The 16,367-nt window shown below is 43.0% G+C and overlaps 1 protein-coding gene across 5 annotated transcripts in view; it reads left to right on the top strand.

Annotated features, from left to right (window-relative positions):
- The window catches only part of Atxn1 (ataxin 1), a 384,962-nt gene extending 369,215 nt beyond the window's left edge, over positions 1–15,747 (top strand). For all 5 annotated transcript variants that reach the window (XM_076859235.1, XM_076859233.1, XM_076859231.1 and 2 more), the window contains one exon: positions 7,935–15,747. In XM_076859235.1, the coding sequence (XP_076715350.1) occupies positions 7,935–8,465 (531 nt within the window). In that variant the 3' untranslated portion in view covers positions 8,466–15,747. The remainder of the gene's footprint in view (positions 1–7,934) is intronic.
- The last annotated feature ends 620 nt before the right edge of the window (positions 15,748–16,367 follow it).

Genomic DNA, 16,367 nt, shown 5'->3' with positions numbered 1-16,367 from the left:
ATTCTTTAAGGCACACAGTTTAAGACCCTAAGAGACGAGTGTTTGCAGGGAGGAATGTGCAATCCACGCAGAGCCTCATGCCACTGTGCCAGAGCTGACGTGGTTGCTGGCTAGATATTGTCCTTCCTGGCCAGCCCTGAACTGAGCCTCTTATTGGGATCTTCCCACTGGAAAGTTCTGCAAGCCAGGCAACTGTGTGAGAAGACGCCAGCTTGACGTTGGGAATTTGTGTTTGGAGGCATCTCTGTGCCTGGGGGGTGGGGCGGGCTTCCTGAGCTACCCTGCAGTGCTCCATGGAAGGCTGAGTCAGGCTCGGCGTTAACATGATGGAATGTTTTAAATAGAATACTCACAGATATTCTTACACTGAACTGAAGAGTTTTGACTATTTTATTAATGATTTTTAAACATTGAAGTAAATGGTCCCTTGCTTTCCCCTCTAGTCATCGCTAAGAGGTTTTTCTGTTTCCCTCACGTTGAGAACAGAGTCGAGCAAACTGTTCAAGAAAAAAGCACGTTGGCTTCTCTGTACAGGTAACACAGGATCCAGAATCTCACTTGCAGACAAAGTTAAGGATTTCCAATCTAGTAATTTCACAAAAAAAGCAAAACATATTCTTTAAAAACCCAGCATCTGAGAGATTGCATTGTTCCCAGCTCCAGGCAGAGTTTGTATGTTTGGGATGGTGTCATGCAAAAAAAAAAAAAAAAAATGTTTTTTAAAGCAGATGCCCTTCTCGATTGTGAAAACAGGGATTCTTGCAAAGGAAGAGGAGACTCATCTAAACAACAGACGTTTTGTTTTTCTTGATCCTGTTTTTGGTGAAATGTACATATGTGTATATAGATAGAGCACCAATCTAAGTAAAATATACACCCAAACAGCGTAAATATGTGCATACGCATATAGTGCTCAGATGCAGTAATTGACTAAGTAGTTAAGGGAATTATATTGAGGTTTCACATAGAAGAGCTAAAAACAATCTTAAAAGCCGGTCATTAGCCAGGGTAGGAAGGTGTCGAATATATCATTGTCAGCCCAGAAGTGAGGCTGTGTTGCCTCTCTGTCTAGAGGTGGTCGTTTTAGTGGAGCAGATGAGGGGAGGAGGGGGGCAGGTGTCTCATCAGAGGAATGATGGGGGTCCCAACAGGGCCAGGAGGGTGGGAAAGGGCAGAGCTGGATGGCAGGAGATCTGCCCCTAAAAATGAGAGGTGGTAACCACAAGGTGTCCAGAGATGAAAGGCGGGGGGAGTTTCAAGCTGACAAAGGACAAAGGCTCTACCTGCTCACGTTTGATCTTACTTTAAGTGTTTGGATGTATTTATGGAATGAAAAGATGGTCTGTGGCGACTGCCAGGGGTCCCCTAATTGGCTCTGGTTGTTCATGGTCCTGCGCCCATTGATTCATTTTCCTTGGCGTTTAATCAGAGACCATCCTGGAAGATGTTTGGCACCCTGATGAGAACATAAAATGAACTAATGATGATCAGCTGAAGGAGCTGGAGTGGACAGGAAGTAACTGGAGTTTGATTTTGTGAAATCAGGAGTGCAGCAGCATCTGGTGGAGATAAGCCAGCCCTTCCCGTTCCTCTGGAGGGCACTAGCTCTTTCCTTAGGGAGGGTCTTAAGGCTGGGGTGTTGGCTGGTTTTTTAAAAAGGGGAAGAAAAAAAAGGGTGGGGGGGGGGCAGAGCCTCTTGGTTGACTCAACATTGACCTCTGCTGGCCAGTTGTGCCATTGCAGTGATTTTCTATCCAGAAGGCAAACTTGAATGGTATCCTGATTCTGGGGATAGAACACTGCATCTAGGGGAAGAGAGAAACAGACATGTGAGTAAGTACAAACACGAGGCATCGAAAGTTCTAGTGAAAAAATAAAGTATCATGAAAAATATAAGGAAACTAAAGTTGGAGGGAAGGTTGTTCCATGATGTGGGCGGCCAGGGAAGGAGCTCTATCTGGGAAGAAGTGGGGTAGGCAATGACTTAGGGGGCAGAAAGGATCCCCAGAAGAGGGCATGGACTTGAAGGTGCATGTTTCTTGGCAGTTGAAGGACCAGCAAGGAGAGACCAGTTTACTACAACATGTGAGGACGGGCTTATTCTGGAGATTTTTTTACCAAGTACTATGCAGGCCTGAGCAGGAGAGTGGTGGTAGGTCATGACAAATGGTGTATTTGGAAGAGAAACCGATAGGATTGGCCAATGATTTGGATGCATGTGGTATGATGGAGCAGAAGATACTGAACAATTTGAAAAATTAGTGGAGATGGGGAAGAACCCTCCAGGGCATGTTGGGAGGTCTGCTTCCTCAGGTCAAGTTAGAACTGCTGGGTAGACATCCAAGTGGACCTCATGAGATGACAGCCAATACCCAAGTACACCCTTGTGAAGTTGCTGGATATTTTGCAGTCCTGGGGATTGAACCCAGAGCCTCACACATGTGAGGCAAATGCTCTGCCACTGCGCGACATCCCCAGCCTTATGAAGTTACTTGTTTTGCATGTATAGTTCTGTCTCCTCATGGAAGGTAAGAAATTGTGTCCTAAATAGTAGTGGGATTTCTTCATTAATTGTTAATGATCCCCACCCCACCCGATACCCTGGCATTGAAAGCAGACTGCCAATTAAGCTTTAAGGATGCTTATGTCTAGCCAGGCACAGTGGCGCACACCTGTAATCCCAGTGGCTCTGGAGGCTGAGGCAATTTAGCAAGGTGCCAAGCAACTCGGTGAGACCCCATCTCTAAATAAAATACAAAATAGGGCTGGGGGTGTGCCTCAGTGGTTGAGTGCTCCTGAGTTGAATCCCCAGTACCAAAAACAAACAAACAAAAAAAAACTTATGTCTATATGACAAACTAATTACAAAATAAGATTTGTTGTGAGTACTTATTTGAGATAGGTGCCACCAGATTTTTTAAAACTTTCACCAACGATGGGGGGAATAATTTTTAAAATTCACAAAGATTCAGACAAAAAAAAGTCACATTATTTAGATAGTTCAGACTAGCTAGGAGAAAAACAGTGTTTTCCTGAGCCATCCAATCAAACTGCCTTCAATGATCAAGTCATTGGAATAATCCTGCTCTGCTCTTGATGTGCACCCACCCCACTGAACTCATCTGCTGATAACCTCTGACATCTTTCCCAGGATAACACAGGAGGCAAAGCCAGAATTTAAGCAGAAGGGACCAGAGATGAGCTCAACGTGATAAAGGTTAAAATAAATTCCATTAATATCGACTCCTTTTAGAATTCATTTCAAATATTGCTCCCTCCCCCGCCTATTATGTTTCCTTCATGAATTTTTCAGTAGGCCGTTCTAGTTGTGGACCACACTGCAGAGTTTAATTTTAAGGCCTGTCTTTGGAGTTTTGATGAGGAGGGAATAAGAAAGACTTCTAAAATGCTCCAAAACATTATAATATCTTTCATGGTAAACATACACATCGATATCGTAGCTTTTAAACCAGTCAATTATGGAGCCTGTTGTAAAGGCCCTGGAGACATTTCCTCTAAGTCTATAGATATTTTGGTAACAAGTGAAACACATAGATTTATCTGTGTGTCTACAGTAGATGCTATTGTTAGAAAATGAGCACTGGCTGCTCCAAGAAGCATATATGAGCCGGTGCACACACCAGGACCTGCCCATCAGTAGGTGTCAGGTTGTCTGCCAGCAAAGAGGCAGTGTGTCCAAGAACCAGGAAGCAAGAGTGAGAGGTACAGGGCCAAAAAGAGGCATCCGTGTTTAGAAATAGGACCTCTGGCATCAAAATATCACATTGCCTCCAACTGACATTAGGTAGAAGTGAGCAGACGGTAAGTCTGGTAGATTCTTAGGAGACATTGATACCTGAGAACTTTGTTTTGGAAATGCAGCTAAATAATCCCCATTTGAAATAGGATTTTGTTCCTTCTACACATCTTATGTTATTAGTGGCTCTAAGAAGTTAGGGAGAGGATATTTGGAGTCCCCTCCAGCATGATCTTCCCACTTTGAACTCAGTGGAAAGTTTTGACACTGTAACTGGTAACTGTGTTTCACATGTACATATGCAAATGCAGGATGAGTATCTGTAATGTGATAATTGAAATTTTGGGACCACCAGACATTTTGGATAAGAGCTAATCAACCAGTTTGTGTACATGTGCAATATGAATGTGGTTTTGAAACTGAACATCAGCCTTGTCAGACACACACATAGGATGACTTGAATTGTAGCTATGAGACACCATATCACAATTTTAGGTACCATGAAATAAGCCTGTGAGATCACACCATTGAATCCTATTTGTTTCAAGTCAGATTCACTGCTGTTGGGGGTAATGAGAATGTTAAGTCATCCCTTTGGTATTCTGAAATGTCTTTGTTTGCAGGGTATAGAAGTCAGGAGGCATAGGAAAAAGAAGGTTGGTTTGGGGGCCAAAGGACTGGGATTACATCCCATCTTATCACCTAATAGCTATGACATTAGGCAAGTTATTTAATGTCTCTGAAACTATTAATAAAATTGGAATAACAGTATCTCTTCACTAATAACTTATGAGCATTAAATAAAATACTTTTTTAAAAAGTTGGTCCCCTGAGTGTTTGGCAAAGAATAGGCATTAGAAAGAATCTATCTTTACAAGATTAAAAGAGCCCAGAATAATGCATTTTCCCCCAAATAACATGCACATGTGTATGGGCTTCTGTTAATAGTAGAAGGACTTCCATGGAAATTCACCACAGTTGTCTCTTCTAGAAACACAGTTGTAGACCTAATAGCCTGTCAGTCAAAGAGTTTATCTGGGAGGATGTAACTCAGTGGTAGAGCCTGTGCTTAGCTTGCACAAGGTCCGGGGTTCCATCCTAGAGCCCCACACACACACAAAAGAAAAAAAAAAAAAACCAAAATAGTGTATGTATCTATAACTACCTTTGACTGAGTTATCAAGGAAGATGAAGAAGATTAAGTTCTACTTTTCTAAAGCCACAGTCCATATACATTATATGGAAATTGACTACTTTTAAGAGGGTTTTTTAAATTTTAATTATTTGTTTCAGTGTATATGCATGTACATAAAATTCAATAGAAAGTTTGTATTCATTTTGATTTACCCACACACCTATCATTTACATTGTTCTTCAGTCTTCCCCAAATCTACAAACTTTTATCCAGATTCAGGGTTTTTTCCTACCTAAGAGTCTTCTTTAGTATCTTCTGTAGTATAGACTCATGGCAGTGAATTTAGTTTGCCAAAAAAAAAAAAAAAGTGTATTTATATTGCTTCAATTTTTGAAGGATTTGTTCCCTCCTTGTAGAATTTCTAATTGACAATTTTTTCTTTAGTACTTTAAAGGTATTTTGTAGTCTTCTGGATAACATTATTTTTGTTGAGATATAAACTGAGTTTAATTGTCACTCATTTGGAGGTAACGATTATTTTGTTCTGAAGACTTTGGAGATGATGTGTCTTTAGTTTAATGACAGCTTACCTAGGTGAGGATCTCTCTTTATTTTTCTTTCTTTGAGGTCAATCCTTCTTGAATCCATGACCTGTAGTTTCTAATTTGCTTCTGGAAATTCTTAATCATCATCTCAGGTATTACATCTGTCCCATTCTTTCTCTCCCCTACTCCTAGGATTCAAGTTGTTATTAGACCTTCTCGAATCTCTCTTTTCAGTATTAACCATCTTTTTGTCTCTGTGTTTTATTCTAGGTGTTTTTTTTTTATTTATTTTTTAGTTGGACACAATGCCTTTATTTAATTTATTTATTTATGTGGTGCTGAGGATCAAACCCAAGGCCTTGCATGTGCTAGGTGAGCACTCTACCCCTCTGAGCCACAACCCCAGCCGTTTTATTCTCTATAGTTTCTTCTAAAGCTCTTACTAGAATCCAGTTCACTAATCTTCTCTTCAGGTGACTATTTCATTTTAAAATGTATTCTTAAGGAGAGGGGTTATTGTTTGAATTCTAGAATTTCCATGGATCTTATAAAAATAGATTCTAATTCTCCACCATCAAGCTCACCTTTAATCTTAAATATTGTAAGCATAGTCATTTTTAAAGTCTATATCTGATGACTCTATTTCAGAAGCTCCTATGAGTCTGATTTTTTTATTGTCTGCTCTCCTTATTGGTTTTCATATTATCTGATCTTGCTGTCCCCCCATCCCCTACTTTTTACAAAATTTGTCAAATCACTTGCAGAAATAATCTAAGACCTTAATAAATCTAATTTTAGGGACTGATATGATTCAGATCAGATCTGAGCTTTAGGACTTGAAAGGCCTGTCTGCTTCTGGGTCATCATTCCTTCCAAGCTGTGATGCTCTATGGCCACCACCCAGTAGTAGGGTTCACCAAGAGCCCTCTCCCTTGAGGTACCCTGAAGTCCTTTACTTGCCACTCTTGCTTTTGAGATTATCAGAAGCCCACTTGCTTTCACAACTGCTCTGTCTTGCACTGTATAAAACAGGCCCCCAAACAGGGTTCTGGGCTGTTAGCATTTCTTGAGCTGACTCTGTAATTGTTTACTCTCATTTTCTGTCCAATGCCATATTTTTTGTAAAAAAAAAAAAATGGCTTTTTTTTGTGTGTGTGGTGGTGGTGGTGGTTGTTGTGTGTGTGTGCAATTATTTTTTCAAACTTTGTCTTTAGCAGAAGGGTCGATTCAAACCATCTAGTCTTCTCCATCTATAAGGACCATTGAAAATTTGCTTTTTAAACTATTTAATTTTATCTTCTTTTGAAAATAAGAAAACATAAAATGCCCAAGAGAATTAAATTGTTAAAAATTTGAAGTGCGTCTCATTCTAACGTAGTGACAACAGTGAGACTGTGGCCGGTTCACTGTCCCCTGCACACCCCTTCTGTCCTTTGTACACAGAGCCCTACTCTGGGGTCTCTCTTCTTCACTGCCATGTCTCTACCCTCACTATTTTGTAAGCCTCAGCCCAGCATCTTCTCATCCAGTGAAACTTCCTTAGGCGCCACTTCTAGACTGGTGTGTGTCTTTCTTCTTTCAGTGACTCCACACAGCTCTGTCACCCCACCACGCTGATTGGCAGTTATTGATCATGTGTTTCTTGGGCCCACTTGATTGTGATCTCCTTTGGGACTGTAACTGTCTTCCTGCGGTCTCCTTAGCATGGTGGCTGACACAAAGAAGGGGCAGCTGTGGATGGGATACTGGGCTTCTGCTATTTGCTTTTCAAACCAACACAGACTGGTCTGGTCTCGGTGCCTAGGGCGTGAACTGAAGGATGGACTGTGCCCTTGGGTGTCCTTCCAAACCCTGACCAACCTTCGGATCCTGGGAAACCCTTCCCTAGTCATTCAAGCCCTTACTGACAATTCTAAAATTTCTAGAGCACACATTTACCCAGTAAATATTTGTTTTGTTCCAGCCACATGCAAAGTCCCCTTCAAGGGGCTGGGGTACGGTGATAAACACGGTGCTTTCCTTCTTCACAGAGCCTGCAGTCGCTCAATCTGTATTTGGCCCTGTTGCACATGTTGGTAACCTGTGTCCAGTGAGCTAGTAATGTTCAAGACCCTATAGCTTGCGCTCCTGAGTTACCCACAGAGCCCAGCTCATCTCGGGGCGCACATAGGGTGTTTTCTGTCACGGGGGTCAATGCCTTGTCTGAGGAGAGCCAATAGTAAAACATTTCGAATGCCAAATGGACTTTTTACACTGGACATGTCTCTCACTGGCTTCTGCCTAGCATCTATACGGGGTAAGTTAGCATCTTTATGGGTTGAAAGGAAGGTCAGGAGGCTCATTTGTGGTGTGTTTCTGGGGAGAAGGTAGTTTATAAACTAAGTCTCTTTTTTCCTTTTCCATTCAGCCTGTGAGTGCACATGTGTTAACCAAAACGGCAAATCATTCTCATGAGTCCCTTCCTCTCCCCTCTCTCTCTCTCCCCCTGTCTCTGCAGGTCAGCGTTGAGGTTTTGGTAGAGTACCCTTTTTTTGTGTTTGGACAGGGCTGGTCATCCTGCTGCCCAGAGAGAACCAGCCAGCTCTTTGATTTGCCGTGTTCCAAACTCTCTGTTGGGGATGTCTGCATCTCGCTGACCCTCAAGAACCTGAAGAACGGCTCTGTTAAAAAGGGCCAGCCCGTGGATCCTGCCAGCGTCCTGCTGAAGCACTCAAAGGCGGACAGCCTGGCGGGCAGTAGACACAGGTATGCCGAGCAGGAGAATGGAATCAATCAGGGAAGTGCCCAGATGCTCTCTGAGAATGGTGAACTGAAGTTTCCAGAAAAAATAGGATTGCCTGCAGCACCCTTCCTCACCAAAATAGAACCCAGCAAGCCCATGGCCACGAGGAAGAGGAGGTGGTCAGCTCCAGAGACCCGCAAACTGGAGAAGCCAGAAGAGGAGCCACCTTTGACTCTTCCCAAGCCCTCTCTCATCCCTCAGGAGGTTAAGATCTGCATCGAGGGCCGGTCTAACCTGGGCAAGTAGAGGCCGATTGGGGAAGAAAATGTCTCTCCCTAACCACCCGTATCCAGATTACTGTACTGTAGGCTAAGAACACAGTATTTACATGTTATCCTCTTACTTTAGGTTTCTGTTCTAACCTTGTCATTAGAGTTACAGCAGGTGTGTCACGGGAGACTGGTGCATTTGCTTTGTCTGAGAGTGTCTGTCGGGGAGCAGGCGGGTGGAGGGGGGGGTCAGAGCAGTGACAATCCAGGCTCCAGGCATCCTGGGTGGAAACGAATGTGGCTTCACCAGCGTCCGCCTTCTCCAGCGGCACCAAGGCATCCAATGGGCACGGATTCCCTCTCGTTTCAAGAGAGTTCCACGGGAAGGGACCTGCCAGGGTGCAGGGTGCGTGCCTATGGAGGTGCACGCCTGTGGGGGTGCACGGGTGCGGCGGTGGAGAGTGGGCGTCTCTTTTTCTCTGCCTCCCTCTGCCTCTCGCTGTCAGCATGGGAATGGGGGTTCCCAGCAGTGTCCTCCTGGGGTTCCCTGTGTGCAAAATCATCATCAGGAACCCAGCTTCAGGGTATATTAGGGAGACATCAGATGGCAGATAGAAAGCTGACAGTTTCAAAGAACATTTTTCTCTCCAACCTATTTTACAATAAAAGCAACTTTTAATCATATAGATATATATTTCCCCCTATGGGGCCTGACTGCACTGATATATATAAAAATATATATATTTTGTTTTTAAAAGAGCAACTGCCACACGTGGGATTTCATTTCTGCTTTACAAGTGCAGTGATGTCACCAGGGTGTCACCATGAGCAGGGAAGCCCCTGCTCGGGTCGCTCCATCGGGGTGGGTGGGAGCTGGTTTCTGAGCAGTGTTAGGACAACCAATCAGGTTATTGCATTGACTTAGCTCCCAAGAGGTGGCTGCAAACTGCCCTCCAGCGAGAGCAAGGACGCTCTCCCAGTTGAGTTTGCAAAATCTTTTGTCTTTTAACTCTAGTACTGTTTATAGTTCATCACTATGGACAACCCGGGTGCCACTTTTTTCAGATTCCAGTGGGATACGAGGAATGAGATTTGGAAGATGAGCAAATATTACTATCTCTAAGCACTTAAAATGCTGTTCACACTTTACTACCAAGCATCTTGGTCTGTCATTTAATGAGTACTGTATCTCACTTAAAACTCTTTGGGAAGAGAAAAAAAAAGGAAAAAACTAAGTTGCTTTCTTTCTTTTCTTCCCCCCCCCCAACACTGTAACTGCATTTCAACTCTGCAGAGTTGCTCACGAGCAAGATACTGAAAGTTTCAATGTGGTTTAAAGGGATGAATGTGAATTATGAACTAGTATGTGACCATAAATGACCACCAAGTACTACCTGACAGGAGTCACTTGCCACTTTGATGTTGGAGAAGGAATTCAAGGCATATGCAGAGTTGGCAGAGAAACTGAGAGAAGGGATGGAGAAAAGAATACTCATTTTTGTCCAGTGTTTTTAAGATGAACTTTTAAAGAACCTTGCGATTTGCACATCTTGAGTTTATAATTTGTGTGATATTCCTGCAGTTTTTATCCAATAACTTTGTGGGAAAGGTTTGGGGGACAGAACGAGCATAAATAAATGTAGCAAAATTACTTTCTAACCTGCCTAAACTCTAGGCCATTTTATAAGGTTATGTTCCTTTCAAAATTCATTTTGGTCTTTTTACCACCTCTGTCATGAAAAGCCAGGTCTTAGCAGGACAACTCTGAGAATTTTCTTCAGATTCATTGAGAGAGTTTTCCATAAAGACATTTATATATGTGAGCAAGTTTTTTTTTAAAATTACTTTATTATTGTTATTAATGTTATTTTCAGAATGACTTTTTTTTCTATTTGAAATCAAATCAAGATTTAATGTTTGGTACAAACCCAGAAAGGGTATTTCATAAAGTTTAAACCTTTCATTCCCAGAGATCTGAATCATCATTTGTGGGTTTCAAGTGCATCCTAACGTGCTTTACAAAACAACAACAACAACAACAAAAAATGTTTTATAAGTAGGGAGAAGTTTTTAAATATTCTTACTTGGATGGCTGTAGCTAAACAAATACTTATTAGATTTTTCTTTTTCCAGTGAAAGTAGTACTTCTTCCATTTCACAAATTTAATAAAAAAAAAAAAAAATCCTAACATCAACCCACAGGTTAGCTGTCTAGTATCCATTTCCATTTAGCTCTCAGCAGGACTAATGATTTTTATAAACCAGTTTCTGGGGTGTACCAAAAACATTTAAATAGGTTTAGAAATAGATAAACTCCTTCCTTGACTTGTCTTGAACTTCATTACCCTCTCAGCATGCTAGCGAAGCTGGGTGGGCTCTCTGCAGTCCTCCTGCTTAGTTAGGGCTGTTTTTCTTAAACGTTTCTGTTCAGAGAACTTGCTTAATCTTCCATATATTCTGCTCAGGGCACTTGCAATTATTAGGTTTGGGTTTTCTTTTTTTTTCAACCTTGAATGGTGAGAGGAACACGGGGCTGCCCCACGGACTTTGTTCTCATTCATACCACTATTTACAACAGCTCACGTGGGCTCAGAAAAACACACCCCACCTTCCGGGCCCGCTTTGCGAATGGAACTGACCGCATCCACTCAACCAACACTAAAACGGGAAAAAACACATTTGGTTCGAAGCAATAGGAGCACCATCGCGATTCCGTGGTCCTCCCCTGGGTTCCCATCGCATTTTCTTGCTCTCTTAGCGTGTGCAATACTTTCTGTGCCAACAGAGTCTGACCTGTGTGCTTTCTAGTTAAAGCGCATTTCCTTCTGGCTTTTTTCCGCTGTGTGGTTGGTGGATCTTCCCCATTCTGGCCAGAGAAGGGCTGGAGGGAAGGAACCAGAACGGGGCGCCCTCCCGCCTTCCCCCTGCAGTGGCTGCTGAGTGCTTGGGCGGGTGGGGAGCCTGCAGGAGCCCCTCGTGTCTGTCACCATGTCACACAGAGAGCCAGCCAAGGAGATCTGGGGGAAGAGCTTCAGTCCCCCATCACCCTGTGAAATGGTGAATGGAATGGAGGAAGGAGGCAGATCACGTCCAAGAGGCACCCTGGAGCCACGCAGGCTGGAGTTTCCATGGCCATTTTCCATGGCCATTTCTGCCAACAGGCAGGCCCCTCCTGGGGGTCTGTGTCCTTGAGACCTGGAGCCCTGGCTCTGAGTGTGGGCAGCAAGCGTGGTGGCCCTTGGTGCACCGTGCATGCCATCCGAGCGTGCCGGCCAGTGGCTGTGGAGGGGACCACCTGCCAATCTGGTCACTGCTCTCTGTGGCCGCTCTCCTCTTCAAGTAGGAAGAACGCGCAGAAGACAGGAGCCTCCTCTGGTTTGCAGACAGGCGAGTCCGGAGCAGCCTGTCACCCGCTTCTGTGTAGCAAACCTAACAATGACAGGGGTAGAAACTCTTCGGTGCCGGTCAGTGTATGAGGATCAGCCGCGTGCCTCTGTACTGTCCTCTTGGCAATATTTACCAACAGCCGTCTTTCGTTCCTCTTTCTTTCCCGTTTTCCATTTTTTTTAAACTAAATAACAGCAGGCCTTTTACGTTTACAACTGAACACAATCACCAAGAAATTAGTCAGGGCGAAAAGAAAAAAAAATAATAATAATACTATTAATAAGAAACCAACAAACAAGAACCTCTCTTTATAGGGAATTTCTCAATATATGAAAATGACTGTTCCTTTAGAATGTTGAACTTGGGAATCATTTCAGTTTGTCTGGGCCACATGGCGGGCAGAGGGGGAGGGAGGGGTACAGAGACGGCCACCACTTACCTCAAACCTTTAAAAGAGTAGAAATACAAACTGCATTTCATCGGGACTTTGGGGATGGTTTTGACGTCGGTCAAGTTTTTGTTCTCCCCGGTTCACCTGGTCTGGTCTGGGATATGATATGATTTCCCCCCACCCCCCCACCCCCCACCCCCGTGGCAGTGATGGTGGCTGATCCCATTCAGTGAACTGTGACCCTGTGTGTTTTCTGTTCGGTGAGTGTGTCGGGTCCCCCCCTCCCTCTCCCCTAAAGGACTCTGCGGAACTTTCACACCTCTTACTCAGGGACGGGGCTGGTGTGTGTGGAACACTGAGGTCCAGCAGCGGCACTTTGCTGCTCTGGAGTAGGGCTGTGCAACTTCCAGGAACGTTTGGGTTTCCTGCATTGTGATCACTCCTTAGATCCTGCATAGACTGCAATAGAATGCTGCATGTTCAAGACGAACAGCAGCTCCTGGTAATCATAAAAAATCCACTCTTTGCACATAGTTTGAAACCTTACTGAAATAAGTTGCCAAAATTTATTTTTTGTTGTCGTAGCTTTGGATTCACTTTTGTTTTTTTGTTTTGTTTTGTTTTTTTAAGGAAACAATTGACCATACCCTTTTAACATCTGTGACTACTAAGGAAACCTATTTCTTTCATAGAGAAAAAAAAAAATCTGAGATGCTTTTGAAGACACTAACGCTATGCTATTTCAGACATGGGTGAGGAAGCAGAGCTCTGGGGACAGAAAACCGGGCTTCTTGAGCCGCGCTGGTTGTCATGGATACTGTTTCCTGAATCACGAGCCGCTCAACGAACTGGCCCGGTCTCTCCTGAAACCCTTGGCACTTCCGATTTCCTAGTCACCCTCGATAAATCCAGGTGAAAACAGGGCCGGAGGTCTCCCTGGCCCAATCCAGTTTCTTCAGTGAATGAAAGAGAATTACACTTTTTGGTTGTTTTTAAAGTGGAGTGGAGGCCGTTGTTTCTACATTTTGTGTTTTTAACCCAGAATTTCTGAAATAGAGAATTTAAGAACACATCAAGTAATAAAAATACAGAGAATATACTTTTTATAAAGCACACGCGTATGGTGTATTGTGATGGGTTGGTTTCCTCTTTTCCAAGGACAGTGTTGTGTTTCTGTTCATAAGGAAACTCCAAACAACTTGCACACCTCTACTCCGGAGCTGAGATTTCTTTTACATAAATGACCTCGCTTCAAATATGTTACCTTACTGATAGGATCTTTTCTTGTAGCACTATACCTTGTGGGAATTTTTTTTTTCCTTTAATGTACACCTAATTTGAGAAGCTGAAGAAAAATAAAAATTTAAGCACTCACTTTGAGGAGTACAGGTAATGTTTTTAAATAAAATTGCACAAAAGAAAAATGAATGTCGAGATGATTCATTCAGTGTTTGAAAGATGTGATCTGTTGAAACAGTGAGTTTCATACTTGTTTGTAAAAACGGAGAAGAAAAGGCGGAGAAAGGTTTGAAAGTTACATGTTTGGACTTTTTTTTTTTTTTGTATATAGAAATTTGTCATGTCTAAATGATCAGATTTGTATGGTTGTGGCCTGAAAGAATTACTACGTCATAGGCTCTTAAACGACACCTATGCTTCCTGTGATGTGTTTGTTACATAGCCCTCGGCCGAGGGAGAGAAACTCTGCGTACTGCTATTTGAGAATACTGTTCATTCCTGGCTGAAGGTACTTCTCAGAGCTCCCTTTTTAGTCTAAACTCTTCTAAGCCACTTGCAACTACTTTTTCCTCAGAGATGATGTTTTTGACATGTTCAGCACTTCCTGTTCCTATAAACCCAAAGAATATATTCCTGAACATGAAGTGTTTCTAAAAGGGATCCTAGCTACCAATAAAACAGGACTCATTTTGAGGACAAAATATATATATATTTAAAAAAAAAAAAAAAGTTAGCCTTCTTTCCCCTTACACACACACACACACACACACACACACACACACACACACTCTTAAATGGAGGGTAAAATATGAATTTTAATATTTATGCCTCATATTACTTTTAGTTTCATTTTGATTTTTCTTTAATAGAGGCCAAAAACAAATGTAGAGGGATTTCTCAGAAGTCATATTTCTGTCCCCAAATCAAGCTAGACAGCTGTGGGGATATTAAATGTACCCAGCTGTAGTTCTTAAATTCAGAATCCCAGCCCGTCCCTGATAATTCAGTGCAACTGTCTGCACAGCTGACATTCACATGTACAGGGTGGAAGGGACCCACAGCTTCCCTTTCTCATGTCCCCACGGCTTGCATTACAGACGGTTCAGCTGTATTAAAAATTAAGTGCATTTGGCCAATAGGTGGTATCTCTACAATAACAGTCTCTAAAGATTCCCATAACTTTTCTTATCTGAAAGGACTCCAGTCTTCCACTGCAGATAAATTGGAGACTTCACCAACCCACGTTTTCTTTCCCTTTAGTTTGTCTGTGTGCTGTTTGGATGGTCGGTGACCTGTCTCCTTAACCGTGGCCAATCTGAAGGCCTGCGTGGGAAGAATTGTTTACAGTAATTCTTAGCAAGATGACAAACATAGTGTCCTCCAGAACACCAGGTCCAGGTGACACTGGCTTAGAGCTGTTGTCTTTAAAGATCACCGAGAGGGTGGGTGCATAGGTTTTTCTCTGGTTCTCACCCAAACCCCCTACTCTCTAAGTTATTCTCTGGCTCGGGAGTGGAGTAAATTATTGAGTCAGTGAATCTTAAACTTGATACCTGTGCATCCAGGTGTGTGAATACTGCTCTCGTGGCCAGGATTCTTCCTCCCACTCTGCACTGCTCAACTGTAAACCCAATTAGTGTCAACAGAAAGGTTTCCATAGAGTCCTGTGTTTGCGGTGGCCTTTGGATAAGACAGAGTCCTCATTTCTAGCCAGTGGGGTGCTGACCCCAGAGCCATCTCTGAGATTAGTACCATTGGATGTTTAAACATTGGATCAGTACCCACCAAACTTCCAATTGTATGCCTCCCACAGGCCAAGGGAAAATAGACACCAAAACTTGGGTCGAGGGCATGACCAGAAAGAGCCAGCCAGTATGGAGAAGAACTAGGGAAGGAATGATGTTTTGCACCTTACTGAAAAGAAAATTTTAAGTGCATACATAGTTAAGAGCTTTTATTGTGACAGGAGAACTTTTTCCATATGCGTGCATACTCTCTGTAATTCCAGTGTAAAATATTGTACTTGCACTAGCTTTTTTAAAACAAATATTAAAAAAATGGAAGAATTCATATTCTATTTTCTAATCGTGGTGTGTCTATTTGTAGGATACACTCGAGTCTGTTTATTGAATTTTATGGTCCCTTTCTTTGATGGTGCTTGCAGGTTTTCTAGGTAGAAATTATTTCATTATTATAATAAAACAATGTTTGATTCAAAATTTGAACAAAATTGTTTTAAATAAATTGTCTGTATACCAGTACAAGTTTATTGTTTCAGTATACTCGTACTAATAAAATAACAGTGCCAATTGCAAATGAGTCTTTGCCTTCTGTGGGTAGTTCTTCCTTCTGCCACCAAGCGTCCCATGACTTCCCCCGGGGGAGTTGGGGAGGTGTTGCTGAGTAGCCCGAGACTTGGTTTCCCTACTCATTTGGGGGAAGGAGGTCCTTGAGATGAGGTTCTGAGATAAGAGGTTGGTATCCACTCATGATGTCCTGGTTGGTTCAGATCCTGCCTGTGTCTGAATCCTGTTGTTCACAGGTTTTGTTGGTAAACATCTGGCAGCTTCCTGGGCTCGCATGGCATAATCAATATGTTCTCTGCGGTTTTGCCATAGCCCAGTTAGTGGACTAAAGGTGGAAAGATCATCTGTGTTTCCTGCAGCTCCGCAATGATTGTTGGGGAGCGCAGTGGGAAGGGGTCTCTGGGCACGAGGAGCTGCCCCGTGCCTGTCTCAAGTTTGCATGGGGTAGTCTGGGGAGGATGTGGCCTAAAGTGGTTTCTCAAGGACCTGAGACTTTCTGCTGGTGGGGGGGGGGCGGATTGGAGAGGGGTCTCCACCCTACCTGTGGACACAGCTGTGACAGGTGTCCAGCCTTGTGGTTCCATGTTGCAGAAGAGAGCTTGAGAGAAACCCAGAA

Source organism: Callospermophilus lateralis, chromosome 6 (assembly GCF_048772815.1).
Source record: "Callospermophilus lateralis isolate mCalLat2 chromosome 6, mCalLat2.hap1, whole genome shotgun sequence".
In the NCBI taxonomy this organism is placed as follows: domain Eukaryota; kingdom Metazoa; phylum Chordata; class Mammalia; order Rodentia; family Sciuridae; genus Callospermophilus; species Callospermophilus lateralis.
This window is presented reverse-complemented; position numbering and strand designations above follow the sequence as displayed.